This window comes from Denticeps clupeoides, chromosome 13 (genome assembly GCF_900700375.1).
Source record: "Denticeps clupeoides chromosome 13, fDenClu1.1, whole genome shotgun sequence".
NCBI lineage: Eukaryota > Metazoa > Chordata > Actinopteri > Clupeiformes > Denticipitidae > Denticeps > Denticeps clupeoides.
The window spans coordinates 18,326,878-18,354,638 of record NC_041719.1 but is presented as its reverse complement, the minus strand read 5'-3'; the positions used below and the strand labels follow the sequence as shown (position 1 = coordinate 18,354,638).

General features: G+C 45.3%; 1 protein-coding gene across 23 annotated transcripts in view; it reads right to left on the bottom strand.

Moving 5' to 3' along the window:
- Positions 1 to 27,761, bottom strand: part of ptprfa (protein tyrosine phosphatase receptor type Fa) — a 176,959-nt gene that overhangs the window by 11,278 nt on the left and 137,920 nt on the right. For 9 of the 23 annotated variants that reach the window (XM_028999934.1, XM_028999933.1, XM_028999936.1 and 6 more), the window contains 12 exons: positions 27,252 to 27,278; positions 22,991 to 23,108; positions 21,356 to 21,937; positions 19,738 to 19,835; positions 19,220 to 19,476; positions 17,796 to 17,874; positions 15,659 to 15,871; positions 12,034 to 12,182; positions 10,151 to 10,162; positions 8,811 to 8,923; positions 5,791 to 5,823; positions 4,547 to 4,644 (listed from right to left, as the gene is read on the bottom strand). In XM_028999934.1, the coding sequence (XP_028855767.1) occupies positions 4,547 to 4,644; positions 5,791 to 5,823; positions 8,811 to 8,923; positions 10,151 to 10,162; positions 12,034 to 12,182; positions 15,659 to 15,871; positions 17,796 to 17,874; positions 19,220 to 19,476; positions 19,738 to 19,835; positions 21,356 to 21,937; positions 22,991 to 23,108; positions 27,252 to 27,278 (1,779 nt within the window). The remainder of the gene's footprint in view (positions 1 to 4,546; positions 4,645 to 5,790; positions 5,824 to 8,810; positions 8,924 to 10,150; positions 10,163 to 12,033; positions 12,183 to 15,658; positions 15,872 to 17,795; positions 17,875 to 19,219; positions 19,477 to 19,737; positions 19,836 to 21,355; positions 21,938 to 22,990; positions 23,109 to 27,251; positions 27,279 to 27,761) is intronic. The other 14 variants (XM_028999939.1, XM_028999956.1, XM_028999944.1 and 11 more) reach the window with 6 other exon arrangements.

The window sequence follows — 27,761 nt, the reverse complement described above, 5'->3', positions numbered from 1 at the left end:
GGCTTGCAGTTTTATAATTGGGGGTAGACGCGGTGCGATGCTGTTTTTAATGCGGGGCCCGGAGAGAGGGCAGTGGAAAATCAGGGATGGTCAAAAGCAGAAGGAAATGTCTGGAGGTGCTTGTGGAGAGTTCGGCTAAACCACTCGGGCCCGGCTTTCAGGGGTCACGGCGTGTTTGCTGATGACGGGTTGGAGCGCGCCATCGATCTCTGGCACTCAGCAGAGACCCCGTTCCTAGTTCGATAATGCCATGCAGTCAAATGTTATTCAGTATTGACCTTCCTGCTCCAGCGGCTGATCTAACATCATCAGGAAGACTAAAACACAAACACACACACACACAGGATCCCACACACTTTGTTCATTGGGGGAATGAATGGTGGCTGAGTGACAGCCCAAGACGCGGCGTAGTGCGGAACCAGCCACCGGGCCAGGGGAAGCGGACGTGACAGACACCCGCTGCCCTCGCCAGCATCTGTCGCGCTGATGATAATAACGGCGGCTGTTGCGAGGGGACGACTGCACATCTTATTTAACAGCCTGTTAGGTAGAGCTTCCTGCGCCCGCGCTGCTGACGAATCATGCACATTAGTGCTAATGCGCGTAGTCTGACATGAATATCAGTTACCGTGCCTGTCAGCATACGTCGCTGGCGCGCAGTGCCGCCGATCAATCCAACACCTACCCGGCAACGTATCCCTCACAACGCTCCAAAAGACCCCACAAAAGCACGGGTAATTATGCATGGGTAAGATGCCTGGCACAAGCAATGGAATTAGTCAAGGTGACAAAAATCTTTTTTTTTTTCACTTTAATTATTCCGATTTTTTATTTTTTTTTTTTACCTCCGGGAAACTTTTTTCTGTTTTGCAACTGGATTTGCCCTTGCCCGTATGTCAGTGATAACATTTAAATACCCCCTGAATCTATGAGATATCGGCTGTAATTACAGCAAACGCTTGGTTTAAAGGCACAGCACAGGTTTTATGCTCCAGCTTACATTTCAAGCAGCACAGGTTCCTCCCAAAGTGACACAGGGATTTAGCAGCTTAGTGGATAGTAAATGTATTGTGAGATCAGTGGAGCTTGTTTGTACCGTCTCAGTGCACACGCTCACAGTGAGTGGTGAATACACCACCACACACTATCCCACCCACCGACACCAGCCGTCCCGCACACAAACACACACCCCTCCTACCAGGGAGCCCCTATTTGCCAAAGTGATGTTCAGGACTATTTATTTTACACTTATTTTACGCTTTACACTAGACTGTGCAGGTAAATCATGTTCCATGTTCCTGGATGCCTCCCTGATGGAATGTTTTTCCATCACAACCTTCTGGGTATTCAGTGTGCCAACTTCATTAGCAGGTTGTTAAGTAGCACCTGATCATAATAGAACTAAAATTGGAGCAAAATCTTTGTCAGGAACAGGGTTTTGTCAGGAAAACCCTGGGCTTCAACATTCCAGGGCTTCAACATTATTACAGTACCAAAAAAAACAAACCAAAAGAATACACTGGATGTGGGACATTCCGGAGGAGACGTTACACAGAGGTTACACAGAATCACATCCAGTATTAACATGATTAAAATCTGTATGCAGGTAGTGTCACAAACATAGATTTGCGGAAAAAAATAAATAAGTTACCACGTCTATCTAGAACGAATGCAATTAATTTTGTTGCCTCAACCGATACAGATAGAAGTACAAACAGTAGTTACTCTGGACATCACTAATCCACACACGCAGCGACTCAACACAGGTACAGTGGAGCTCCGTTTCGCAGGCCCGCGGTCTCGCTGCCGTACTGGGATGAATGGGGAATCTGATGGCGACTGACAGCTTTTTGAGATGAGTGACTCCGTAACACTCCACTTGCTCTGTTTCTCTCCAGCATCGCTGCAGACTCCACAATGAGCCTTTCTCAGATCCTCTCCCTCGGAGCCTCAATGCGCGGTTATTTATGGCACCTGTCTTAGTCTCCAGCAAGGCAAAGCGGGCACGTGAGTAACTCCGACTGCATGAGCAATGTTAAAGAGCCGTGCTCGTTCTGCCTCACCAGAGAGGGGAAAATAAAACTGCACAGCGGCGCTGGAGGGTGAAAAAAGTCCCGCCTCGCATTCTTCACCTAAACTGGGGGGGTGCATTAAGACGTGGCACGGCCTCTGAAAAAAGCCAGATTAACACCTGTTGGTATCCCCGTGCGTACATTAGTGCCGGAGCAGGGAGATAAATTGTTCTCAGAGCCTGTCCCTAAATTTTTCATCTCAACTAGCTTTTCTATTTTTAGTTTTTTTTTTTCCTCGCTCCGTCGTGAGCATATGGCTTCCCGCCGGATTTCCAGCACGTCAGCAGAAGAAGCCTGTGCTCTGCTCTCTAGATAGGCCCAAGCAGGTATGGCACAGTGTCTCTGGCTGTCTGTATGCTAGAAAGGTGCTAGCGTAATGTGCAGGAGTTATTTTAATAAAGCAGAGGATGATGTGGCATGATGAAGGGGGTGATGGGTGGGTAACGCAGTGTTTAAGTGGTTGTCTCAACTTCATCTTCTTATTACTACATTGTCCTGAAGAGGTAAAATATTCTTCTGCAAGGCAGAATTTCGACTACCTTTCCACAACCAATTAGGCCGATCGCGTTCACAGTTAATGGGACAACACTGGTTCTCATAACTGCAGACTAGCATACATTAATTCTGAAACAGCGCGCTGTTGGTCATGAAGTTAAAATGTGCATTGAATGTAATGTGTTTAATGGAGTCCCTGGAGTCCCGAGGGTGCACTGGACAGCAGACGACTATTTCATTATTCACAAACTGAGAGGGAGAGGAAAAGATGAAGGCAAGCGATGTTGATCTTGAGTGAAAATGGGTCCGTACTCTTGTGTTCATTACACTTTCAAGGCCACATTTTTTATTTACTTTCATGCCATTTCATGTGAACAATTCTGACAGCACTGCACTCTTTATTTTATTTGTAATCAATTAAATACACTTCATTTGAGCACCATTAGCTCAGGAGTGTAGTGATGTGACTATTAAGGCTTGCATTAACGTAAAACACAATGAGGCTTTTCTATTTGCGGATGACTCCAGACAGCACACTTATCTGTCAGAGTTAAAGATCTAACAAACCATGTGAGTCTGGAGGCCGTCTACACTGTAACGGAGGCATTATGAACCTTTAATTTCAAGCTCTGATGCACTATGGGCTGCCTGACATGACGAGGCAATAGTCTCTCTCTTTGCGTGTGCCTTTGTGTTATTCAGGGAGTGTGTGGGAGTGTTGCTGAAGACACAGCTGCTCTGTTGGTGTGTGCGTGTGTGTGAGACATGACATACTGCTGCTGCTATTCTGTTGCTATAGCCTTCACCAATGGGTTTCTCCTCAAGGCCAGTTATATGTTAAGTATTTTGATTCACATTAAACTCCTGCTAAACTACAGCTTCATGTGATACCATAAAACATCAACCACTGTTCATGTTCACAAACAGCATCTTATCACGATTTGACAATGGAATCTGGCTCCAATTTCAATATCTTCATGCAGTTATATAGTAGGGTTAATAATAACGTTTTCTAAAGTTCTAAAAGTACCAAAAATGAAAGTCCAAGGTTGAAATCCCCACTTAGTACCATTGAGTCCCTGAGCAAGACACTTAACCCTGAGTGTCTCCCTGTAACTACTGTTTTTGTTGTTGCTGTGGATAAGGGCATCTGATAAATGCCATAAATGTAAATGTTTGATTGTATGGGTTTGTTTTTTATCTAGAAAATGTTTCAAGTGTTGGGTTGACTGTGCTGCATGCCAGTTTGCAGTTGCCTGATTCAGAGAAAAAACACAGGAAATGGCAAGATGCTGGTGGACGTGACTCTGGGATGCTTCATAATTAATCTGACTTCCTCACTCCCCTCAGTATCCATCTGTCCTGCTTTATCCACTCCGAAATTTACCACTTTAAATGCAAATTACCTCCCTTTGTAGGACATCAACAACCAATAATCCCATACTGCCTTTTTACATTAGGTAAGGGCAGAGAAATAATATTCTTTGGAGGGATGAAATTCATGCATTATTTAGTAGGATCCTGAGCTTCTGCTTAGCTTGGGTTAAGACTAGAAAGCTGGAACTAACAAATGTGCTGTGCAGGAGTGTGATGTACAACACAATGGCATCGGGAAATGCTGATTTGCGAGGAACTGTCGGATTAAGATCAAAGTGGCTCCTAGCAGCTCGTGTGCTGAATTCACCCAGCTTTGCCGATAGATGGCTGATGCCATTCACACAGTTGTCTTCACAAACACTGGTACTGTCTCGCAGAGAGCACAATTACACACTGCTCTTACTGCATATGCTATGTTTTTCTATTTTCCATGCTACACCTGTCTAGTAAAGAATGAGCTATCTGAACACAGCATGTTATTGTTTCGTACAATTTTATTCTCGGTATGTGCAGGAGAGGAAGACAGGTTTACTGAGGAGAGAAGTACTCCAAGCCCACCCTGGCGAAATGCATTCTGCAGGAGATGTTGGAGTGGGGCCTACCTCATACTCTTGGGAAAAGCGTAGGCCGTCGTTGGCCTTCAGCCGCTCTATGTGGTCTGTCAAGTCAGAGATGGGGATGGGCGGGTGCTCCCTCATTCCTGCAGAGGAGAGATAAAGCCAGGTTACGTCATCGGGCAACACGTGCTGCGGCCACATACAGAGCAGCACGGTACACCTACTGCTACATTCACACACAAAAGGTGGCAGAGATGATGGTCACCAAGATGATGCTCTAGCTTTGGGCTGAGACAGAGGAAGGGAGAGATAGACAGTAAGCATAGAAGAGACGTTAGAGCTCAGTGGTGACATCATGCACATGCTGATTGCTCATTGGCTTGGCTGTTTGAAGGGCAGTAACAGTGTGAGGAGGGTGAGGGGGAGGTTGTATGTAAGAATCTACCCGACACAACAACCCACCCATGAGCTAGGCCCAGTCCTCATTGTGGTGAAACTAGAATGCACCATAATATTATTTACTGTATTAGGCCCATCCACATGAGAACGCTTTTCTCAAAAGCGAAATTCACTCTGCACCCTGCATTTCAGAAAGTAATCCTTCTGGGTCCCCTGAAACGCCACCTCCAGGTGATCGCAGATTGTTTGCCCGTTTTCCTTCTTCATTATGAATAATTTCAACCCCTCAACATTTGCAACTTCATATTAAACAAAAAAGCAACCACTTGGGGAACGCCAGGATTGGTATAATTTTTTTCTCCCCTACCAACCCCCCTGTCCAGCCCTCCCGCACACATTCTATCAGCCATCCGAGGACATTCTGGAATGTTCCTGCCGATGAGATCGCGGTTTGCAGAGACGGGGCAGGTGAAGAGGGGCGAAGGGGGCCACGCAGTGGAACTGGCATGGTGGTGGAGGTGTGGATGTAGCCCAGCGATGTCACCGTGTGCAGATAGATAGATGGATAGACAGACAGACAGAGAGAGCGAGACAGAGAGAGCGAGAGAGAGAGAGAGAGAGAGGATGGTGCAGTGGGAGAGTTAAGAGGTCAGGGTCATTTCAGCCTCCATCACTGAATCACACTTCCACGCTGCCTTACTAATGTAGAAAAATACTGTACTCAGATAATCAACTGGTTTTGAAGCTCCAAAATTTGAGTATGATCACGCAGGAAAACATTTGTGTGAAATGACCCTTGCAGGAAAAAAAAGACAGCAATAGAGAAGCACGTCAAAAGAAAAAGAGGCACTTTAGTATGGACAGAGAACACAGGAGGAATGGAAACTAACTTGGAGTGTTCGGGCAGGTGGGAACACTGGCATCTGTGGAGAAAAGAGGGGGGCAGGACTGTCAAATCCGGGAGAACCCAAACCCAGCACTCACATTGCACAGAAAGCTGATGCAGAGACACAGAGAGGCAGAGTGGCTCGATAGAAAAGAAAAGACCACACCCACAGAAATAACAGCGCAGCGACGTGTGAAGGGGAAGGGGACAATTCTGAGCTCACAGACCACCAGCTTCAAGGATGGAACTTCCTAACGCAGCACATTTTCATTCAAAGAGACGGACACACCGCTGCCTCAACAGTGCGATGGAAACAAATTCTGTGAAATTTGTGCGTCAGAACACCATCCCCTAATGCTCTATCCACAAGTGGACAGAGGACGTATGAAACGACTTGACTCTCTCTTGAGAGATGCTGTCTTTGAAACTCCCACAGAGAGAAACAGACTGGCAGAGACAGGAAAGAACAGCAAAGAGAAGGAGGGAGTGAGTGAGACATGAAAGAAACGACCGCAGAAAGACAGGAAGCGTGCTGAAGAGGCTTTCTCCAGAGTCATCCAGCTTAATTCCGTCTGCGGAGTTCAAAGACTCGGCCTCTACACGCTGAATTTCTTTAATTAATCAATCGGGTTTGTGCGACACCCAGAACCTGTTGAGAACGGCTGACCTCACATCAACACTGTGTCCTTCACACTTTAGATGAACACGGGTGGCGAATACCCTTACGCTTGGTTAAAAGGCCAAGCACAGAGGACCCTGCGATCCTGAAAAATGACAGAATCAATTAACCCAGCTTTGTTTTTTGGTGCAGAACGAGGACAGAGGAAGCTCCATCCCACACCATGCATATATCAACTGTCGGGAAATGGCAGTCCCTTCAGGATTTCATAGGTTTCTTCAGGCTCATCCAGTGCTGGGTACTTGCTGATGCAACATCCAGGACTAGGCTGCTGAAGAGCCTGGGAATCGATGGCCGAGCTCAATGTCTGGCTGTTAAGCAGACATGGAAGGTTGAGGTTCAGAAAATAAAACCCCTCACATGGATGTCTGCTCCAACATTTTTAACTCAGTTATTCATGCAAGAGGTTCGAAACAAAACCTTCTGAACCTGCCGCTAAGCAAATGGAGCAATTTGCCAATCTTGGCCCCAAGAAGTGAGGGGGTGTATTGCGGCGATGGGGTTAAAAGGCCCGATGATGGTGTCATACACAACTGGCTATTTCATGGGATGTTAGAAAAGGAGAGCTAAGTAGGGTGGTAGTAGCCTAGTGGGTAAAACACTCGCCTAAGAACCAGAAGACCCAGGTTCAAATCCTACTTACTACCATTGTGTCCCTGACACTTAACCCTGAGTTGCTCCTGGGTGGGACTGTCCCTGTAACTACTGATTGTAAGTCGGTCTGGATAAGGGCGTCTGATAAATGCTGTAAATGTAAATGAAAACCTTCAGCCTCCACTGCAGTTTTAAACTGTTACAAGCTTGGACCTACAGAAAAACATAATGTCCTGTGTATTCAAATGACTAAATGACAGTGGCTGGACTTCTAATTGTTCATCAGCCAAACCACAGTCTCAATCCACCTTAAAAGAGAGCAAATCCAGAGCCGCAGCCTATTTACTGTACCTTGAGAGTCAAAACAGTAAATTATGTTAGACCCAAACTGACCGACAGCAAATTAATTGCAAGTCGTCTTCAATTTAGTAATGTCCAGACTAGAGTCTCTCGCCGACACGGTTGTGCCTCATTTGTGCAATCCAACTATGGAGTTTCTTAATTAAACAGAGGAGGTGTTGTCGAAGTCTATAAGCCAGGGCTGGAATAAGTAAGAGCCATCAGCCCGTATCTGATGCGAGAGTGACCTCTTACAGTGAAGGCCCTGACAGACACTACTATAAAAGGATGCTCCTCACGGCATACCCAAAGGTCTCTGCCACAGCAGACCACTACAAAGGCCAGGATTTTATACTGCTATGTGAATACTGAGTCGTGAAGGGATTATTGGCTGAAAATCATTCAAGTATTTTGTATGTCCTTGGCTTGTTTTACTGCATCCTATCAAGCCAAATTCACACACTGCACCGGCGCATAATAATGATCCAGAATTTTTGTAATTAATTACATATTTTTTTATTAAATGTGTAACAGTTATTTTATAGCAAACTCCAAATAAATATTACTTTAACGATTGAATATGTTTTGAGGGACCTATGCCACTGTGTCATGCATTAAAATCACCCCGACAAGGATAATCCTTGCTGCAACTCTTCAGGTAAGGTAATTATCAACACATTAATGAGTTTAATAGGCTCAGATTGAGCAGAGAGGAAACTAATCTGGACAGAGACATGGCCATTCAGAAACGGAAGTGTATGAAAAGGTAATTACTGACTACATGGGTCCACTGACAGCGCCACAACAGCTATGAATGCTCCGCCAGTAACCTTGCCGTGTCAGTGGAGTGCCTGGGGGGGCGGACAGGCCTGTCACTGATAGCCCATATTTGGGCCAGGCAACTGGGTGGAGGGCCTGAGTGAAGACTGTGGGCCCTGTTATGATTAAGGCCAGCGGAGGTTTCATCTCCAGAGCCTCAGAGATTCTCCGCTCATTAGCGGGAGGAAGAGGCGAGCTGCATCTTACACAAACAGCCTGGAGCTGAGAGAGACGGAGAGTAGATAGAGAGAAAAATTCTCCTCAGGTAGCCACAGCTCTTGTCATGCTGCACCACACTGAAAGAGCCCATGCTTTACCTATCAACAGGAGAAGAGATATGGCAGAAGGAAGATAACACCACACAGGGTCTCAGGGCAAGTCCATCTCTCTCTCTGTGTGATTATATCTTAGTGAGGACCAAATGTACTTAAAAAAAACAAATGCATGACATTTCAGTTTATGTGTTTATGTACTTTGTTGAAGAAACAGAAAGATTTGTGTTTGGTTATTGTGGTTTTGTTTAAGGGAAAGGGTGGGTTTAGGCTCAGAAAAAGTGGAGAGGTAGCTATTTGTATGTGTGTGCATTGCAACACCTTGTGTCTGATAGTTGAGTCTCCTCATCTCCACGGGGTCAGAGGAATGGGCCAGAAGGCAGTCCTTCACCCCGGCAGAATGCTCATCTTTGGCTGTGGGAGAGGCTCGTTTCCTGGAGATGACAGGAACAAGAGGACCATGAGAACTCCCATCTGCACATACAGCTCTTCCAGAAGGAGTCACAAAGACATGCAGATGCACATCCAAACACAAACACGGTAGATGGAACAAAAACTACGACTAAATCTGAAACTATTAAGATGACTCTTGGTTTAAAAAGAAAAAAAGTCAAGTAAACCCTTGGGAAATAATTGTGGAACAGTGCTGTCGTAGCTTATCAGCAAGTGTGAACAGCGGTGCTCTTTAAAAAAGAAAAAAGATTGTGTTTACGTGCAGGAAAGGTGCCTGCATTTTTCTCCTCGCAGCTGGAGGTAAAGTACTAACACACTTTGGTTTTTTTGGGGGGTGAGCTCCTTAAAAAATAACGCTCAATTTTCCTGCTACGAAACGATGCAACCAAAACAGCCTGCGCAATTAGCCGATCAATCTGAGGAGGGCCAGGCTGGCTAGGCACGGCGCCTCTGAGGGGAAGCATCTGTTCTCTGCACAACACATCTGATATCGTGGATGGGTTAGGGTGTCCACTGGGCCAAGGGCTTCAGTAAATCAAAGAAAGCTCTACTTTATATTCTATATAATGTGCGGGGGTGGGGCGGCGATGATGGAATGGCCGTCTGACTCATCGGGAGCGTTATTCAGAATGCTGCAGATAGAAAGTGAGCTCCTATTACCATGTTCTTAAGGTAGAGTTTAGGACATGTAATAAAATGGTCTAGATTAGATTTACAATGGGCAAGCAACCATTTTGTCTTTTTGAACTACGGTTGTCAAAATGTTGCAACTGATTTATAAATATTTTATGTGTACGCAGTTAATGCAGATGCGTTTTCTTTCATTCCTGTGTGGTGTCTGACCGTATGCACGTATGTAATACGTATGTAAAATTCACCATAGCCAGTCCCTTCTGTCCCTACTATTATAATTTCCGTCAGAGTAACGGGTCACTTACGTACAGCGCTTTGTGACCTCAGGTGAAAAGGGCGTCATAAATAAAAACAGACAAAGACAGACAGACAGACAGACACAGCTGTCCAAAAACACCACACAGGAGAAGGACAGAGATCACAAACCAAGGGCCGCGCTTTTACATCAGTTACCCAGTCGATCCCAAACAGCGGCCGGCAGCATCAGTCAGGCCGCGGCCACTGATCTGTGCCGGGCAGCAGTGAGGGATGCCCTGTGACAGCTGAGCCCCAGGGACAGCGCAGCGAGTACCCACCTTTCCTGCTTGCTGTGTCCACAGAGCACGGGGGTCAGCGGTAGAAGAAAGAGAGACATTGAGACGTCGAGGAAGAGAGGAAGCCAGAAGGAGACAGAGAGAACGAGAAGGAAGGGGGGGGTGGAGATTAAATTACAAGCTGTCAACTCAACAGATGCTACCCAGCCATCTCAGCTCCACCTCGCTGTGGAGGAGGATAACCGCACCTGACTTACCGGACCTGTCCTGTCTTCCGCACACCCCTCCCACCGTCAGTCCACCCACATCACTTCCCGCTTCCGTCTCAGCATGCCTTGAAGGATCTCCCCTTCAGGAAGCCTGACATCTAAACCCTTGCTCTTTGATAACCTTTACTAAACACGCTCTTCTTTTGCATCACTTAAGCTGCGGGGCGGGGAAGGGTTGTGAGTACGGTTATCTGCAGTGATGGGGCTGTTTTTGCGGTAATGTGGCAGCTGTCTTATCAAGACATTTACCGCACATGACGAGCGAATGGGAAACCAATACAGCGAGCTCGGTTTAATTACAGGTCATTGCTAGAAATTTGCAAAGCAAGAACCAGAGCTGCTGAAATGTGACAGCTTTTGATCCGCCAGCCCTCTGGGTAGGCATACTGAAGGAGAAGGAGGAAAGAATGCTGCAGCTCAAATCAACCCGGCTACTGACACCAATACGATGAAATGATAATGAGGAGAGAAAAGGAGGCATGGAGAGGAGAAAAAAAAATGGATGGAAAGAGAAGGAGGAAGAAGGGGAGTGGAAACTTTAGAGAGCAGGGGGAGGCAGGCCCTCTGATGTTGTCGCAGGTTTGTTTTTAGACCAGGTGACAAGCTGTTCGCTTTGCAGCTGCTTCACGGCCATCGGATTTTCATTAGCTTCCCCCTGCCTCTCTGCCAGCTCCAATAAAGACTGTGTTCTTTAATTTCCTAAAGGTCAAGCCATTAACGGAACACTCATTAGATCAAAACTTGTATAATATGGCTGGGAAGGCAAGCTGCTGGGTTTCTCGGTCCTCGGTACACCGGGACTCGGAGAGCCAGGGCGTTTACACTAACCGGCAGCTTTCAATTGCTTATAGTTACAGAGTGTGCCGTACATACACTGCAGGTTCTGTGGACTTATAATTATAGGTTTTTACTGGGGTCAAACGCAAGTCGAGCACCCTAAGCTACGGCTGCAAATGTGCAAGTTGTGAGATGTTTCATCCTTGATGGAATTCAGTTGAAAGGCGCCAGCAGCCACTTCCCAACACAAAACCTCCCAGCCGCTGTGACCTCGCGAGAGATTTAAAGAAAAGGGGCCATGTGTGAAACAGAGCGAGAGAGAGACAACAAAATGTGAGACACAAACAAGCAGGCAGAGATACCGATATGGGTAGCCAGCTCCATATCCCATCTGAGATGTCATTATTAGTAGAGCTCTGCTGGCAGTGACGCTCAGCCAGGGACAGGCATATCCTGTGTGCCCGTGTGCCAGTGCGGGAAGTGCCACAGGGGGTCCTGTGGGTTCATGAGCCTCCCTAATGCTAAGCTAAGCTCCTGTATCGCTCCAGGCAAAGAAAAAAGATAAAAAAAACAGTACTCCACAAACACCCCGGGTCCCCGGGTACTTGCGCTATAATTAAGATGTGGCAAAAGCAAATGCCAGGTCACAATTCTACTCGATGGTCCCAAATGAAATCCAGAAATTTGTGCTGCAGAGGTAAACAATGGAAATTGACAAATCGGGATTTGTCACCCAGTACTGGGTGAATAAACATGTCACTGCAGCACATATAAAATGTCTGTAACTGGGTGCCTACGTGAAATAAACAAGAAATCTTAGCTGAGGGGCTGGACTCAAAACTACACAATAAACTGTATGGACTGGTGTGTCACACTCACCTTTTGAAGAGTAGGATGGTGATGACGATGATGATAATGAGGACCACAGCGAGCACTGGGCCCATCACCCACAGCATCTCAGGGTCCTCTGGCTGGGCGACCAGCTTCACTACAATGGGGTCTGAGTAGGGGCTGGCTGAAAACGTCTTCTGCAGAGACAGAGGAGACACGACATGAAGCTGCAGGGCTGATTCAACACTCAGCAGACAACCGATCTTTAGCAGGAGGAGAATGGGCTGGAACAACAGTGACACTGTATGACAACGCCGAGAGTAAAGGCTCAAGTTCTCAGCAAATCTACTGATGGTAGTCATGCTGGACCAGGGGTATCTGGGATATTCTCAGATTCCTTTGAAGATCTTTTTTCTTCCCTGAGTCTTCTTGCCTGAGTCTTTTGATGTAGTTGCTCAAATTTCTTCCATCTAAGAATTCTGGATCCTAGATAACCAAAATGTTCATCTTGTGTACTCACCAGCTAACTGTTTTGTAAATTATACAGTACAAACTTTAATTAGTGGCCTATCCTCTGACCTGTCATTAAAAGCTCCTGGCCAGCAGCGATGTCATCCTCGGCCATGTGAGACAAGTAGATCTAGCTAATTAGTGCACTTACAAGCTGCCTTGAGACATCGTCAGAGACGCACGGTGACAAAACACTTTTCAAAAGTGTGCATTTATAAGAGAGGACAAGGTCATGAGCTCAACAGATTCACACATACACACACAAACACACTCCTGTTTCTCTCTATGGATCCAAGGAATAGAGACATGTACGTTCCTTCACCGCCCACAGCTCACAGATAAAAATGTTTCAAAGAGTGATTTACAGCCTCCAAAAACACCACACGAGCTTGCTCTCTGTGTCCCATTCCGCGGCTCACCCTCCGGGAGCCAAAGGCCAGCAGCAATCATCTGAGTCAGCAAGTTCTTTTCTAATCAATTACAATGGCAATTAAAAGGCCACCGCAAAAAGCGGTTCTGTAATGATTTTCCCCGCACATCATCTTTTTATCCCTCCACACTCAAAGAGCAGGGAGCAACTCTCCCTGTTTTCACCTTGATGCGACACATAATAAAGTTAAAGGAATCGATTTAATTTGGGCGTAATTCACTATAAATATTGCTGCTTGTTGGGTTCTGTTTGATAAGCAGTTTCAATTGATTACAGAAGGTAATGATGCCTGAAATATTGCAAAACTAATGATATGGTAGGTCAATGTTCTAATCTTTATTGCAAAACTATTTACTTGATAACAGGGAATTCTAAAAACAGGCTAAACCAAAACCAGCTCTCTGCTCTGTTCTCTGGGAAATCTGTATTCGGAGTCTGTCCTTTGGCCATATTGACAGGCAAAACGACCATCAAGACGCACACTTACGTATAACGTGCCGCTTATTACGGTCTTCTGCCATCAAGTGACTGCTTTGCTGATCTTATAAAGGCAGAACTAACTGACCAATAGACAGAGAGGAGAGGTTGCCTTAGAAGATTAATGATGCGAGAACCTCGGATATAGCATTATTAGCCATGTTTTCATTTTTTCCCCTTCAAATTAAACCTGGCATTGAGTAACCCCGATATTTTCTGACCTTTTGTCAGATGTAGATGCCCATTCCATGTCTTTATACTGTGCAGGTTAATAATAAGTAGTTATGGCCTTCAGCGTTTCTTTGTATTTGTGGATTCTCTGATCCACCTGTCCATAAGCAACATGCAGCAGTTGTCATGTGACCTTGTCACGAACAGGCATTGGTCCTGCTTTATGATACCAGTGGGGCATAATAAATGTTAAGTAATTGTAAGATTACTGCTGAAGCTGCTGCTGTAGCGGGAAAACTCCGGTGTTTTGTCGCCCGTCTCTCTCTCCCCTTCTCTCTACTGCCTTCTTTCTGTCTCCCACTCCTTTGTACTTGGGGCAAAGTACCGCAGGCGGCGGAGAAAAGTTTCTTTGAGAGATGGCAGAAGTCACGGCTCTGTGACACCACAGTCGGAGGAATGGCGGAGGGAGGGGCGGAGCGGCGCGCCCCTCGAGTATTCTCCGAGGGGAGAGAAAGTTTCGGCGTGAGCAGCACTATCTGATAGAAGCACATCAGGGTCTGTCTGATGGAAGCACATCCCACCGAGTGAATAATGTACTCCCTCCGAACGTCAGCCTGACTATTTACAGATGCTGCCAGAAACCGAGAGGCAGACAGAGATGGAGCGGGAGCCAACAAGAGGGCGTCACGGCAGAAGACTGATAGAGACAGAGACGAAGGAAGATGTAGAGGGGAAATATAGAGAAAGAGGAACTAAGACATTAGTGTGGAAACCTGTGTGTGAGTGTGTGTGTGTTAGTCCAAAGGCACAGCATTTGCACTGAGCTCTGTCTCGCATTTCCTTCTGCCATATTCATAAGGCTCCACAAGCGCTCGATAAGACGCAAAATGACAGCCGAGTGAATCCTGTGCACACAGGGGGGGCTGCAGAATTCCCCCAGTCCCACAATCCCCCTGTCCCTCTCTATCAGTGACAAACAGGACTGGAGCCAGAGGCCTGCCCCAACACTCGAGAGCTGACAGGCCCTCTTTTATCCTTCTCTGACATCTCTCTATTTCTCCCTGTTCAATACCTTGAACCCCACGTTTACTTATTCTTCTTCCCTTAAAGGCCCCCAATTCTCACCTCTTCTTCACATCTTCCACTTGTCTTTGCTGGTCGTCTCTCCATCTCTCACTGCCTGTGTCACCCGGCTCCACTCTGAATGATTATATTGGCCCCGTTTATTTCATCCAATTTCACACTCCCGCCTTGTTTAGCGTTCCTGGGAGTCACCCAAAGCTGTTCTTTCCCTATCTTTCCTTCTGTCCTCATTCCCATAGCAACCATGGCTCTGCTCTATTCCTTGATGTGATTGGTTCACAGAGGTTTTTAAGCTGAGCTTTATCAAAGACCAAATATCAAAGTATTTATACTTTATTTAAAATGTATTTATACTTTATTTATACTTTATATTTAACACACACACACTGTAATAAAATTAAAATAATAACAATATAGCTATACTACTCTTACTACTATTAATATTTTTGTATATACATTCAGTGATATGTTATTATTAGTGATGAGAGCATAATACACATATATTTAGAATACATTTATATTAATTAATTTCCCTGCTAGTGTCACATTAACTAAAATATGTATGATGATGATGTGAGTTCATATGGAGTCAAAAAATTTCATCGTTGTGTGTAATATATGCTGAGAAGTCATTGTAATTATATTTATATATTTACAGCATATATCAGATGCCTGTATCCAGAGAGCCTTATAATCAGTAGTTACAGGGACAGTCTCCTTGGAGACACTCAGAGAGTCTTGCACCCAGAGAGTCAGGGACACAATAGTAGTAAGTTTGAACCAGGGTGTTCTGGGTGCAGAGTCCAGGGTGTTCTGGTTCATAGGCGAGTGTGTTACCCACTAGGCTATTATCTATTGAGTAACATACTACTACTACACTACACTACACTACTACCATCCATAACTGTGGTCAACATACCATCAATTTCATATAACTGAAATGGCAAATATGATTTCTATGCATACTCAATAATATAAACCTGCTATTTCACACACACTGACCGTATCATGATCTTTGAGGACAGCCAGCACAAAGCAGAGGTATTTCTGCTGCCCGAGAAGGGGCTTGTTGTAGAAGCCTCCATATTTCTTTTCATCCCCGAGGGTGAAAGTGTTGGGCAGAGAGTCGAGCCTGGCAGCAATGTAGGGTCTGTCCTGTGCCTGCCTTTTCTTCCTCTTCCTCATTCCACTGCTGTCTGAGCTGGCCTCAAGGAGCTGTCAAACACAGGAGATGTTAAACATACACACACACACACACACACACACACACCATACATCCTCCAATAATCTTCAAATACAGTACAGTACACAGTAAAACGTCTTTAAAAACTGCTGTGGCAAGCTGAAGCATGTTGAAATAATCTCTTACGCACCCTGACACCGCACATGTTCTAGCAAATTAGGGGTTGTGGTGTGCGGCACTGAACACAATGGTGTCCTTTAGCTGAACACCAGCACGTATCAGTTATGTTGGGTGGATAAGGCCTACCTTGTTAGCTTAAATACCACAGCAGCACAGTCTGTGTTAAGTTCTGATTCAATCTCTTCAGCATTTGCCACAATGCAGTCCAGAACATATACAATTGAGTCAATAAAAGAGCTACGTCAACCTCAGAATGACCTCTGGGCTTTATTTGGAAACTTCAGGTGTCCGTGGAAGGGAGAGACATTGCTAATGCTCCCTTCTCACTGACTGAGGGGGCGTCTGGCCTTGGTGTCTCATCTCCTTGACAGCTCTCTTTCCTTCTGACTCTCTCCTGCACCGTCTCCCAGGTCTCTGTCTTTAGCAGCCCTTATTAAAATATCCGTCCCAGACAGCATGTAACTCTTTATCGGCCCCACACCTACTCCTTGAGAGAATCCAGCTGGAGGTCAGGGATTCCGTATCGGAGAGGTGCAGCTGAGCGCTGTTCTGAGAACAGTGGCGGAAGACTGGCCATTATTCAGCCATTATTTCCACACCAGTGTCATGAAAGTTGCAAAGTGGCACAGCAATTTTTTATCCATGCAGGGAGGTGCGCTGTAAGATCTGTGCTGCTATAGCAGCAGAAAGGGAAAAACGGAGCAAAGGTGACTCCTTGATATTCAGTGGGCTCTGTTCAAGACCCTTCAATGCCAGCCGGTTTTTGGGACTGAGCTGTAGCTGGGACTAAACGACATGGGTAACTCGATCAGGAAACAGCGACAGGCAGATGAACAAAGGAAAATAGAAAACAGAGTATTTACAGTAAATTGTGTCAAAGCACTCATTACTAATTTGCTGCGGCATCTGTCTTTATTTTTTTCAGTGCCGTGACAACAGATGGCACTTTAATTTATCCTGATGTGGTAGTAAAGAAGAGTCTTGACGCTCAAATCAAGTTGCTGCTCTGTTTTCAGCTTTTTAGTGTTTCCATATGACTTAATAATTAATGCACAAAAGTGTGTGTACCATAAATGCACTCTCATACACATCAGTGTTGAGAGTGACTAAAATGCTGCAGTAATTGTTTAGAAAAATAAAGTTTTAACATTCAATATACAAAGTATAGAGTTGTTCGGAATCTCAAAGATTCTAAAATACGCAGGCCTGCATCAAGTTCCTTAGAATAAAAATGACTCTAACATAAAAGCCCAGTATTATGTAGAACACCGGCTGAAAAAGGAAACCTGCTGACAAGCCTCCTGTTGTGTGATGTCTTGCATTTCTGTGGCAAAGACCGAGCTGTTATGCAGTAAAACTGTTTTTTTTTTCTCCATTGACATTTTTCAAGTGTGTATTTATAAGTCCATGTTAAATGACGCACATATCTTTACTAACTGTTCACATTAATACAGGTATTTTTCTGCTGATATACATCACAGTATATCAATATTTTACAATACTTTGCCTATAATAACAATTATTTTTTTATAGTTATTATAGGTAGTTGATATATGAAGGGATTTAAATGAGCAAAGAGAGGTTTCTTTCCTACCAAAAAAGTATTAAATGCTTATGTTACTAAAGTGATATTATATGCGGGGATACATAACCTTGTAAAGAAAAATGTTATTTAGTTAGACATAAATATTTTGTGATTAATAATTTGTAATACCTAATTGATTAATTGGCCAAATTCATACATATAAATACACATACAAACACAAAGACACAAACCTCATCCAGGTCCATTTGTTCAGGGTTCTCCCATTTGTGTGTTCCAGGCATAACAGGAACCACCACGATAAAGTACCACCTGTAAAGAGTGCATTAGCATTAGGAATTAGTATTAGCACTGAGAACATTAAAATAAAGGAATGAATAAAAAAGGACCATGACTCCTGCTGCATGACGAGCATGGCAGTCAAGTTTTCAGAGACGTGACGGACGCACGCTGAGCCGCATCCAACCCCTGCTGTACCTCTCCTGATGCCTGACTCACAGGGCTCAATAACACAAACTTACCAACAAAAGAAATCCCAACAGCCTGTTCTCTGAAGCTTTCCATAAACTTTTACTTTTCTAATTCTCACTCTTGTGGATTGATTCTGAATGTGAGTTTGACTTCCAATTTTCACTCTGATTACGGGCTCTAAATTAGTTTTTTGGCCCCCTTCGATGTCTCACACCTTACAGGGCTTAGGTAGTAGTGCTGCCTGAGAAACAAACACTTGAAACGCCATTAAGTCTGGGCACATCACTTCTAAATGAAAATAAGGCGTGTAAAAACAGCAGCTTCCCATCAATCGCTACTTTTCACCCCCTCTGGAATGAACTATGCCTACGGTTTATGAAGCTCAGGTTCGTGCACTAGAAGCCTTCAGTTTGTCCTCCACCTGAAAAAGACCTCTGGCGTATGCAGCAGTACCCAACTGGATGAAAAGGGAGAATAACAAAAGCTGCAGTGAAAAGCAAACAGGGGGCAAAATAAGGCGAATACGGCCCTCGCGTGGAGCCGTATCGATTTAACATTAGCATGGAGGACATGTTGTTTATTCTGGCTGCTCTTCTGAACCTGTCCGGCGCTGTGTGGTCCGCTCAGGCGCCGACATGCCGCTCAGGCTCTACAGCTCACTAGAGCTATTTGTTTGTTTCTTAAAACTTTTTTTGACATCGCCAAGATAAAAACAAAAACCACGAGGAGATCTTGCATACGCAAGGTCTCTTTCAGCTTTTACCGCCCTTCCCTACAAATCCTAGACATTGATATAGAAACAGGCAGATGGCCAAGATGCTGTCTTTTTCTTTATGTCCATCCTCATGGGTTTACCGGAGCTCTGCTTGCACCGTTGACTGCCGCGGCACCGATAGACTGGCCTTAGGGAAGGACGAAGAGATTGATGACGGCGATGAACTCATGAATAAGAGAAAACGGCAAGGTGTTCATCCAACATGGCACAATGAGCCTTGAGCGCATGCCTTTTCTGCATTTCCATGGCGGGAGGTAACTGAATGGGCCCAGATGCTGAAACACCAGCCGATGTACTAATGGAGATGAAGATGATTTCCCCGGCGATCAGGAAAGGTGTCGAGCGGCGCGATGTGTCAGCTCGCCTCAGCTGAAACATGACAGGTGAGCTCTGCCTGGCTTGCATGCTCACCTGACTGCAGAGGTCGTCTGCACTTTGGGCAGCGTGACGGTGAGCTTGCCCCCCTCCTCGGAGTCGTGGTTGTAGCGGATGGGCTTGGTCCTGAGCAGGTCGGGCGCGGTGCGGATGGACACCTGCTGCTGCAGCCCCCCTGCGCTGTTCCCCCGGCTCATCAGGACGAACGAGTAGTCCGTGTCTGGCTGCAGGTTGGTGATGAGTTTTCTCTTCAGGTGCCCTTGCACCTCCACACTCTGGTGGTTGTACAGGATCTTGGCAGGAGAAGTTAGCAGAAGCTTATATTAGGTACACATGTATGCATATAGACAGTTGGTCTAGGGTCAGTCTTCTAACTGTCTATGTAGACCTATGTAAAGGCCCAGGGGAGCAGAACTTTACAGAGCCGTGAGAACCTGCAGCTCTCTGTCTGGCCTGAACCACGATAGACACAAACCACATGTCCTCCTGATGATCTCAAAAGCACTTCTCCTTCAGCTAAATCCCACCGAATTCAGAATTCTCATTGGCTTTACCTTCAAAGGCACTTGAGACTTATACGTTTCTGGCACTTCCCACGTCAGCAGAACCGAGGTCTTCATCACAGCTTTCACGCCAAAGTTTTTGGTGAACTCTGTGGGGGCAACCAAACACACACACACCAGACACAAGTCAGATTGGTGAAAAACAAGGGGTTTTATTCAGCACTTGTCCCAGTGTTGCCAGGGCTGTCTGGCTGCTGACAGAAGGAGTAGGTTGGGATCAGTGGGAGCAGTAGGAGCAGTGTGGTGTCTGTGCTTCTGCAGCAGACAGCGTGACAGCGAGAGCCCAGAGGCAGCAGTTTAGAGCGCATCTGGCTTCTGAATACAGTTACTTGCAAAAAAAAAAGAGAAATAAGAGGAAGAAGAAAAAAAAACTTTTAAAAGTCCCCTTTCTTAAATAAAACCGTCTTTGATGGAAAAAGGAGCCATCTGAAAGTTAAAGAGTGGGGCTTTGCCCAAGACGCCAGTGTGTGGAATTCTAGGATAATTTGTACATTTACATTTCAACAGAGGGCATGTCTGGGTGAGGAAATGATGGCGACGCTGTTATCAGTGTGTGCATTTCTGCAGTGAAAGGTAAGCACTCACTGGGGCAGAAAGGAGCCAGCTAGGCGTTAAAAAGGAACAATTCCAAACAGACCATGTAAAAGGATTTTTTTTTCCCCCTCTGGTGCGTGCCAGCATATGTGGGACCTAATGCGAACACGAAGGAGAGGGATCCGTGGTCTGCACTGGTTACGCTGCACTGGTTAAGACACCGCGGTCCACTTGCCACCGGCCTCCACCAAGCAATGCATCTGTTTTTCTCTACTACCATCTGCTGTCTGTGTGCATGTTCACAAATGTATTTACATTTTAGTAGGGAACACGCGCCCTTACAAAAACGTGACAAAAACAAGACATTTGCGGTGTTTAAAAAAAAAAAAAAAGCTTATTTCTGAAGATAAAGGTGGAGTCTTTCGGTTATCCAGAGGTATTGTTAGATTTTGGCATAAAAATATAATAATACGACTAACGTCTAGTAAAACCACCTAATCTGTATACAATTGTTTTACAGAGGCTGGAAAAAGTGCAGGCATACAAACATTCTAATTGAAACCAGAATTTTATACGTTCCTTAAAAGAACATTTCATTATAAGGGATTTCCTTTCTCACCCTTGTGATCATGTTTCTCCACGACAAAAAAAATGAAATATGAGTTGTAAATGGATTAGATGAAAGAGTGAGGGATGATTGAAAACGCAGATTTTTGTAAATCGCAAATCAAAATGGTTCAACTGTGAGTAAAACTCCCCGGCTGCTCAGACATCATGTTATTGATTTAGAGCTTTCAGTGTTCAGTCAAACAGGTTTAATGAGTCGGGCAGGAGGATGACTGGCACAAGCTGCAACACATGATCCGAATTCCCAATGTCGCTACCACTCTTCATTACAAGTGGGGAAGAGTGGATGCATCCACATCTTTGATGCCTCTGGCAGGTTGGAAATTTTTAACTCATCAGACACTACTGATGAGCAGTTTTGTTTGTTATAAAATGGGTATTTCTTGTAGATGTGTGGTGGGTATTTTGTGTGGTTATTTATGCCAGTGGGTGGAATATATGGCCTTACCAGGAGGGTGAGTGGACATGGTCCTGCTCTGGATGCTGGGGCTGATGGGGCCTTCACCCTTGCTGGTGAAGGCTTTAACGCGGATGTCGTAGGTGGTGTCGGGCTGAAGTCCATGGATTGTCATGTTGGTGCTGGAGGTGGAGTTGGTGTGGTTGTGCTGGCTGTTGATGTCCCGGTACACCACCTCGTAACGCAATATCTTCCCGTTTCTCTCGGCTAGTGGTGGCGGGTCCCAGGCCAGCTTGGTGGTGGTGGCCGTCAGGCCCACCACGCTCAGATTCTGGGGGTAGCTGCTGGGCACTTCCTCTGGTGTACTAATCTCCTTGACATATTCCTCACCGTGGCCCGCCCGGTTCTTGGCACAGAGCCGGAAAACGTAGGTGGCACCCTTGTGAAGGCCGGTAACGGTGAAGTGGTCATCGGTTTTGCGGAAGTCACGCACAGTGAAGGCCTGCTCCTCGTCGCGTCTGTACTGCAGGCGATAGCCCATCAGCTCACCCACCATCTCCTTCGGCTGCTGCCACTGGATCAGCGCCGTGTTGCCGATGGTGGTACTGATCATCATCGTCGGCTTCCCTGGGACTGCAGGGGATAATAAGGGGATGATAAAATTTGAATAAACCCAAATGAAATGCTACTGTACCATATAGTACATTATCTGCAGCAGAGCCTGGAATATATATCCTGGTTCTGATATTGGCTAAGCTGTGATTAAATGCAGCCACAGTACACATGTTGATAGGTTGACTGGTTGTCAACTGAGCTACAAAATTATGAATCAGCTATTCCTATATTTAATTTAACATATTCCATATTTAATTTCATTTTTTTCCCCCATCAAGGCACTGAAGGCTGAACTACCATGTTTATTTTTAGACTAAAGATCCTAAAGTAAATTATTAATCAATGACTTCTATTTTTAATTACACTTCTCACAGAACCCTTAAATCCAATAGGTTACACCAAACCCGGACAATCCTCCTTGGCTGGGATAAAATCATTGTAATGCACGCTTTAGCGCAAACGATGTGACGGCGTAAACGTTTCTTAATTATTTTCAAAATGTTTATTTGCCATGGCTCATCCGGATTTCATAGTTTACACTCTAATTTTGCTTCTAATGTATTTTATGATTTTTTTCACATTATTAGTGAAAGGGCTACTACCGTTTTATGGGGCCGTGGTGGCCTAGAGTGTAAGGAAGTGTACTCGTAACCGAAAGGGTGCGGGTTCAAATCCTGACTGAGGTGCCCTTGATCAAGGTACCGTCCCCACACACTGCTCACTAAAGGTGATGGATTAAAGGCAGAGGACACATTTTGTTGCTGTGCACTGTGTGTTGTGCTATGCTGTGTAGCGTATTGACAATGCCTTTCACATTCACTGTGAGCAGCTAGAAAACCCATCAAATACGGATGACTTAAAAAGGCTGAAGTGCGCCCTCACAGATCGTTTTGTGCGCTCTGAATGCGTGAGCATCCCCACTCAGCACCTCGGAAGCCTGAACTTCATATGAACTCTGCTGCCCTCACTCAAAATGTGCTATTCCCATGACATGCTTTCCCATACTACAAAAACACCAACATCACATCAGTGTTGTTCCACACACACACACACACATACACATCTACTCACCAGCTCCAGTAGTGGTGACCATTTTGGCTTTGCTCCGTGCCCCATCTCCTTTGGTGGTGTAGGCTGCTACGGTGATGGAGTATGTGGTCTCAGCTTGCAGTCCAGTTATTATGGCCTCCTGAGGAGGACAAAAGCACCAGGGGTCAGGTGTCAGGACACAGAAGTAATGTCCCAGCCTTCACGACAGGCCACTTCTACTAATTACGCAGTGACGCATGTACAATCACAACAGTGTTACACTCTAAACGGTCCCCTGGTTCTGCACTGTTAGTTTCCTGGAATAAAGAGACACACAGAAGAAAAAAAATCTAAAAGTTATATCCACCATTTCTTCCTCAAGGTAAATGATATTTAGATTTCCTTAGTCACTGTGACCAATGACCTCAGACTTTGCACCATGTGATTTAAGATGAGCTGTGAGTCTGTAGAAGGACACTGGAGGCAGGACTCCAGCTGCTGGTGACTGTATGTGTTGGGTCGCTGACATCTGCTGAACGTCATCAGTAAGAAGCAGAATTCATTAACAGAGCTTGAGATATTAAAAAACAGTCTGCAAAAAGGGCAGTTCTCCATTTAATGTTACAAAAGGATCATTTTAAAACATTCACACTCTCATCAAAGATTCATAAGACAAAATCAATATTACAAGTAAGTCTGTTTTATTAATCAGTAATTACGGTTTTATTAATGTATACCATTTAAGAATAACTATTTTATATGCATAACAAATTTGCTCTGTTGTAGGCTGTCCATGAGAATGCCCATGAGAAATTAAAAATTCCTATTAATTTAATCACATCAAATAACAGCTCTTTGGAAAGTGTCTGTGATATCGTGTTTTTGGCGCTGTCAGACATAATCCAGTCTCACGGAAAGAAGGGACTCAATCCCCCAATACGGCACGCTGACGGTTAATACATCTGACAGCGATCTGCCAGATCACGTTAAAGGAAAGCTAGTTGATGTGAAAATGATGAAGGGAAAATGTGGTTACACTTTGATACCTCCAATAACCAAAAGATCTGCAGCTGGGGAGGTGTAATTGTGTCTATCCAGAGTCTAGGGGAATATAATCCCATTGCCTTGTTTTTTCCTCCTTCCTCAAAATATCCACTGGTCTGATAAAATATTCTTCATCCACAAACCCTCAAACTGCTCTAAAATAATCACAAAGTGATTCCGCTAGATAAATAGCATGTGGTGTTCCTTGAAGATTCCGAACGAGCTAAATCAGCAGTGTGGCGTACACGGTCGTGGGAGATAACATCAGCGCAGAGTGACCTGTTTCTCAGGCTATGATTTCCCACTTATATTTAGGATGAAATGAGATCATATAGATAACAAACACGCAATCAGATTACAAGTAAACGTCCACTGAAGCAGAGCGGGAGAATCTCAAGGTTGGTGGACTATTTAACTCTGGATTACAAGGCCGTCCCGACAAACACAGCCATCCTTCACATGCAAATACCCACAAACCAAAGCCAGAACAGTAATGGTACACACGCCCATAGCTCTAAAAGATACCACATCGCATGTGCTGGTCCCTGTTCCTTTCCCTCACGCACACACGCACACACACACACACACACACACACACACAGTCTGTGACAGACAGGCCTCATTAAAATATCTAAATGCAGAGCGATTATGATCTGCTCTTCAGGAGAAGGCGAGGGGGGTCTCCAGCAGGAGAGCAGGAGGATTCTTCAGTGTCACTGATGGCTGCAGCCGGGGGGTGGCGGGTGGCGGGTTTCCAGTGGAGAGGGGCGGGTGCAGGTTAAAGATGGATGAAGATCTGACAAAAGGAAGCAGGGGAAAGGTAGGTGAGCAGGGGGGGTGGGGTTTCCAGCGGCACGGAACACCCAGCGCGCTTTTCCTTCGCCTCTCTGCCGTCAGATTATCGCCTGTGGCTAAGAGAGGGGCGCTCACTGCGGAGAGAGGCAAACTGCTAGCGTGCAAATTAGCACGGCTACGCAGCACGGCTCGGGCTTCCGCAGACCAAGCTCGTCTTTAATTACGATTTCATGGTTACTTTTTCACATCTTTATTGCACGACATTTAAAAAAAAAAAAGGGAAGAGAGCGGTGCTTCCTAATTAAAGCCCAGTGTTATAATCACAGAGGAGGCTGAGCGGCAGTCTGCTCTGGCTATTTCCAGAGGTTGCTCACTTAGGGCTTTTTTGTGGAGGGGGGTGGGGGTGGGGGTGGGTACTGCAGAGGGGGGCGAGATGAGAGAGAAATATGAAATTTCTGCTGCTATTAAGTTTCCTTTAAAAGCCTCATTATTTAAATCACACAGGATTCCCTTCCAGTCGTACTGAGGGGAGGATTTCCCCATCCCCCTGCCTCCAGTTTCTCAATTAAAATAAAATAATCAATTAAAAAAAGTCTCATCAGCCCCTTATTGCTTTTTAAATGTTGGGTTGAAAGAAATAAAAGAAGAGAATATAGCAGCCTGTAGAATATATATCCAAACGTATTAGACCGGGTAACCACGGTAACCTGCAGGGCACCGTAATGATGTCAGGATGGCAGAAGGCTGCGGAGAGTCAGCATCAACAGACACCCCTCATTAATGTCATACACACACACACACACACACACACACACACTAGACCCTCTTGCAGCCAATCAGCAAACAGGGGATATCTAGTGCTAAGCCTTTCTGTAGGAAGTGGTTCTACAGTCATTTATCAAAGCAACATAGGGTTAAGTGTGTTGTCTAGGGACGCAGCAGTAGTGACAGTGTTTGTGAGACTCTTTGTTGGCTGACCCAACGGAATCAGTGGTCATTAACCAATTGGAAACCTCCCGTCCTCCTTTCTGTTGCTCGCCTGGTTCTCTGGCCTTCTATATAACTCAGACCTGAGCTTCCTGCCAGATCTGAGAGTCAGGGACATCAGAGGCTGTCTGCAGGTGGTGTTTTTTTGAGCTCCAGCCCTGCAGGCTGCCGGAGCAACGGCGCTCAGGACAGGCTGGAGCCCCATTAGTGTTTTTTTTATACCTCACTATTGATGAAGGGGATGAGACAGACACCAGTTTTCCTCTTTATCTGAAACAACATCAGGCCTGATGCTGAGCAATGATCAAGTTTTTCTTTTCCATGTTTTCACACCCACACCACACACACACACATGTTGTCACATGCAGAGCAGTTTAGCAATACCCCAAGCAGCATATATATTCCGTTACACAAGCACAGGATCAAACACACTCATTTATCGAACGTGGCTCACACTTCTCCATCTCAGGGTTGAGGTGTAAATCCACTTTCTTTCCACGTCGATTGAGAGCACACTGGGCCTAAACCACACATCGGACCCATGTGTATCTCCGCTGGCAGCCAGTCAAACCTGTGCCCAGACGAGTGTCTTCACACAGAGCAGGAGCTGGCGGGACCGGGCTGGGTGTGGCAGGCTGGCAACACTAAATGCACCTTAACCAGCATCAACTGTTATATGTTGATGTTTTTTTTAGACAAAAAGCGGATTTACAGCCCTAATACCCATGAAGCAAAGGTGCGGTGCGGTGTCACGCAATGTGATGCCACACCATTAAACCTGCATTAGACACACACACACACACACCACACATAAAAAACAATTCTCCACTTTGAAATCTGATGTGCCACTCCCCCACTTCTTATACCCAGATCCCAAACACCATACTTTGAAATGTGTTATAATGGAAAGTGGGAACGGAGAGAAAGAGAGATTTAAAAACCATTCATTTCTCAGAGAGTGATGGACTGAGATGAGGGAACTTAAATAATAATCACAAAAAATGGGTGGGAGGCAAGTTAGGATGGTGTAATATATCTTATATTGTGGTAAAAGAGACCTGAAATGTGGAACTTCAGACTTGCATATGCTGCATCAGTGCAACGGCAAGGCTCTGCACAGGCGGCTATGTAGCTGAGGGGCAGGTGTGGTGTTCAGACAAAACCCGTCTCATCTCTGCTAAAGATACAGACGTGTTGAAAAAGTAAAAAGGGAAAGAAAAAAGGCTTTACTACCATCTCAGAAGGTGCTCAATCCTCCTCTATCAAAAGCGCCTGCAGGGGCACCAATTAAACTCTACAGCGCGAAAGTTCCTAATCTCACTCCATGGGGCTGATAGGCTGAGAGAGAGAAAGACACAGGGCGTAAAACAGGAAAAGAGAAGAGCGAGGTGGGAAAATGTGTTAGTATCCATGTTCGGTAACTCCCTCGGCCTGACAGGGGAAAAAAGAAAACACCCGGCAGCACACTGTTACTCACATAGTCCGTTGACTCGTCATCCTTCCACTGACACAGACAAGGGAAGGAGGGGGGACATTAAAAATAATCATAAAAAAAAAATGTCAGAAGCATAGCATGAAAATAAAAGCTCTGCACATAGATATGTATATGAGACCCATACGTATCTATGACAATAACAGCAGCAACAGTGGCACTGGTGAGAGAGAGAGAGAGAGAGAGAGGGAGATATTCCATGCTGTAAGGAGGGAAAACTGGTTTATTACAATGACACCTCCTGGCGTGGCTGAATGAATACTTGCCTTAGCTCCCGCAGGTTCATACCTCCAAGTGAGATATGGGTACTCTTTGCAAACTGGCACTATGTGGGCCATGATGACCTAAGGCATCATTAGGTTTAACATGAATAAATAGATTTAAAAAAAAAAGGAATAAACATTATCTTTAACAATGTCAGCATATGTGACAGACTTTAAATCATGCAAAACGAGGAAATATAAAGTGCTTAAGAACTGTCAATTATCAGGCTCA